Genomic DNA, 3,608 nt, shown 5'->3' with positions numbered 1-3,608 from the left:
AACAATATCTAGTTATCTAAATAAAACATACAAAGGAGTCCTAAATTCCCAATGAAACATGCAGCAACCAAGATCACAAGACAAGTAAAGAAACTAATATTACCTGCAACAACTTGATTGTCATAGGTACCGCAATAAAGAGTATGGATCAACATATAAACAACAATATCTAGTTATCTAAATAAAAACATACAAAGGAGTCCTAAATTTCCAATGAAACATGCAGCAACCAAGATCACAAGACAAGTATAGAAACTATTATTACCTGCAACATCTTGATTGTCATAGGTACCGCGATAAACGGTACCATAGGTACCCTTAGCTACAAGATACTTTATTTCCAGCTTCAAAGGATCAATCTCCCATACTTCCTTAGGCCTTTGGTTGTTCTGTCTCTCTAAATTGTTTGACCAAACGCGGCTCAAATGCTTTTCCAATTGAACATCCAAACTTTTCAGATCAATTTTGTCAGCCCTGAAAATCATATCTTTGCTACTTATGCTTCTAAGACTATTTGATTCCATATTTTTGTCACTAAGGGTACCTTCCCCTTCCAATTTGGACACTTCTTGATCATCCAATTTCTCAGTTTTATTCAAATCCATCTTTGAATATTCAAGTAAAAATACCTACAAAGCTTCAAACTTTTAGCAAATTTCTGATCTGAAACCAAAACAAATAAACTATTTTTGGTTAATATCATCAAATGCATCAAAAAAGAGCTACTGCAAAATAAAGGCTAATGAAACATGCAACATATAAACTATTGTTTAACCCCAAATTTCAAGTCCAACTGTGAATCCTTTTTCCAAATTTGACAAATAAATAATATAATTTATTAAAAAGGCAAGACAAAAGAAGAACAATTCAAAGAAAATTAAGAAAAGAACTGACTTTTAGGGTCTCTTCAAAGAAAACTTTACCACACCACCAACCATGCTATAATTCACAACTGACCAATCAATTAAATTATAAAGACAAAAAAAAGTAAACCCTATGAAAATGACCTTTAATTCCCCCACACAAAGACCAGAGACCAAAAAGAATAATTAACTCAAGAAATAAAATAAAATATAATAAAATCAAGAAATAATTTTCAAGGGAAAAATAAAAATACCCACAATCTTAAATTTTAAAAAACCCAATAAAAATAAATTAATGTTTAAATAAAATATGCAAAAATCAAGAACTATTTTTTTAGAGAAAAAGAAAAATACCCACAATCCAGAACTAATTTTTAAGGGAAAATGAAAAATACCCACAATCTGAGATTAAAAAAAAGGCAATAAAATTAAAATTAAATTAAACTAAAAATGCAAAAATCAAGAACTAATTTTTAAGAGGAAAAGAAAAATACCAACAGAAAAAAAAAATATACAAAAAAACCAAGAACTAATTTTTAAAGGGAAATGAGAAATACCCACAATAAGAGATTCAAAAAAAAGGCAATAAAATTAAAATTAAATTAAATTAAAACGCAAAAAATAAAGTAATTTATAAGGGAAAAGGAAGAATACCACAATCTGAAATCAAAAACCCATATGCAGAAAAAGAAGATTTAGCCATATAAAAACAGACACACAATATTTGATCCCCTTTTTCTGCTTTGATTTTTCTTTCTAAGAAAAAGTCAAGAATTCTGAGAAAAAAAGGAAATTTTGTGGGGTTTGAAAGGAGGAAAAAAAGGGGGTAAAAGGATTAATGGAGGAGAAAAAAAAATTGCCTACAAAAAAGGTTAGAATGCAATTCGATCCGAATTAATAGAGCTTTCTTTAATGTGAAAATAGTAAAAAGAGGTTATTTTTCTTTCATAAAAACAAAAAGATACTGTCTACCAAACAAAGAGAATAATTGTGTACGTACTATTTTCCGTGCAAATTCGTCCAACTAAATTACCTGTAGTACATAAATTCAAAAACAATATGTGAAGGGGCTAAATTATCCTCCTTGGTTTTCACCTCTAGTTATTCTCAGCGTCCCATATTATAATAATTATGTCAAGTTATTTATTTTTTTAACTAAATTAAGATGTAATTAATTATAAGTATTTTTTCTATTTCATCCTTATAATTAAATCATTATAAAAGTGTAAATAGGTACTCCCTTCATCCCAAATTAAGATGGTTCTTTGAAGGTGCTTTGAGGTTAGAGCTTAGAGGTGTTTTTGTGACATATACTAGTTCGATTAAGGGCATATTCGAAGGAGCAAAGACTCGTGTGAGAACGATGAGAGGAGATTCAAAGCACATTTATGTTTTGATAGGGTTGCATTAGGGATCGACTCTTAGTCCGTTTTTATTTATCTTGGGATCAACTCTTAGTTTGTTTTTATTTACCTTGGTGATGATTGTTTTGATGCGACATATTCAAGGGGATATTCCTTGGTGTATGTTATTTATTGATGATGTATTTCTAATTGATGAGGCTCGAGGAGGAGTTAATAATAAGTTGGAGGTTTGGAGACAAACCTTAAAGTGTAGAGGATTTACATTGAGCATGTTCAAAACAGAGTACTTGAAGTGCAAGTTCAATGAGTTGGACGCATGAGGTTGATGTGGTAGTTAAGCTGGATTCTCAGGTAATTCGAAAGAGAGAGAGTTTCAAGTATTTTGGGTATATGATCCAGGAGAATTAAGAGATTGACGAGAATGTTACGCACCATATTGGTGCAGGGCGAATGAAATGGAGTCTTGCTTTTGGAGTCTTGTGCGATAAGAATATGCCTCCTAAACTTAAAAGCAAGTTCTACAGAGTGACAGTTCAACTAATCATGTTGTATAGAGTGGAGTATTGACCAGTCAAGAGTTCCCACATCCAAAAGTTGAATGCGACAGAGATGAAGATGTTGCACTGGATGTGTAGACTTGCTAAGAAAGATAGGGTTAGTAATGAGATTATTTGAAAGAATGTGGGAGTAGCATTGGTAGAAGACAAGATGCGAAAAGTGAAGTTGAGATGGTTCGAGTATGTGATGAGGAGGTGCACAGATGCCCTGTTCGGAGGTGTGAGACGTAGGCTATGGATGTGATAGGTGGTCTACGGCTGACCCTCTGGCCAAAGAAATTTAGAAAAGAGATGAAGAAGAAGTAACAAGAGAGATTGGGGCAATTTTCTCATATCCTTTCTGAAAGCAAACATTACAATTTAAAGGAAAAATGTAAACTACTTCTAATAAAATAACTGCAAATGAAACGTGGCCTAATACCCGTAAATGGAAACGTGGGCATCCCCATTATCTCCTTTATTTCCGCACAACTACTTCTAAGACTATTTCAAAGAAAGAGCACAACTACTTCTAAGACTATTTTAAAGAAAGAAATGCACCACCCATTAGTTAGCATCATAACAATCCACCCCGCTTGAAATCACCTTGTCCTCAAGGTGAAACTGAGGGTAAGTACGGGAAAAACGCCATTTATCTTCCCATGTTGCATCTTCCCTTGATTGACCAACCCATTTAACCAAAATCTCTGTTTTTGGCCGATATTTCCCTTTCTGCACGACTCGTTCTTCCAAGATACCCTCTGGTTGTGGTGCCACCTGTAACTGGACAGGTTCGTTGACAGGAGGTGGGATCGGTTCCGGGACAGGGCCTTCTCTTTTCCGTA

General features: G+C 33.4%; 1 protein-coding gene across 1 annotated transcript; it reads right to left on the bottom strand.

The window, feature by feature from the left end:
* Positions 1 to 265: 265 nt before the first annotated feature.
* On the bottom strand, positions 266 to 1,785 carry LOC124894101 (serine/threonine-protein kinase STY13-like; the record flags this gene model as incomplete). The annotated part of the gene is given in 2 exon segments (XM_047404856.1): positions 266 to 663; positions 895 to 1,785. A coding segment is annotated over 1 exon segment (340 nt), but the record flags the coding sequence as incomplete, so codon positions are not given.
* Positions 1,786 to 3,608: the final 1,823 nt, after the last annotated feature.

This window comes from Capsicum annuum, unplaced genomic scaffold (genome assembly GCF_002878395.1).
Source record: "Capsicum annuum cultivar UCD-10X-F1 unplaced genomic scaffold, UCD10Xv1.1 ctg69704, whole genome shotgun sequence".
NCBI classification, from domain to species: domain Eukaryota; kingdom Viridiplantae; phylum Streptophyta; class Magnoliopsida; order Solanales; family Solanaceae; genus Capsicum; species Capsicum annuum.
This window is presented reverse-complemented; position numbering and strand designations above follow the sequence as displayed.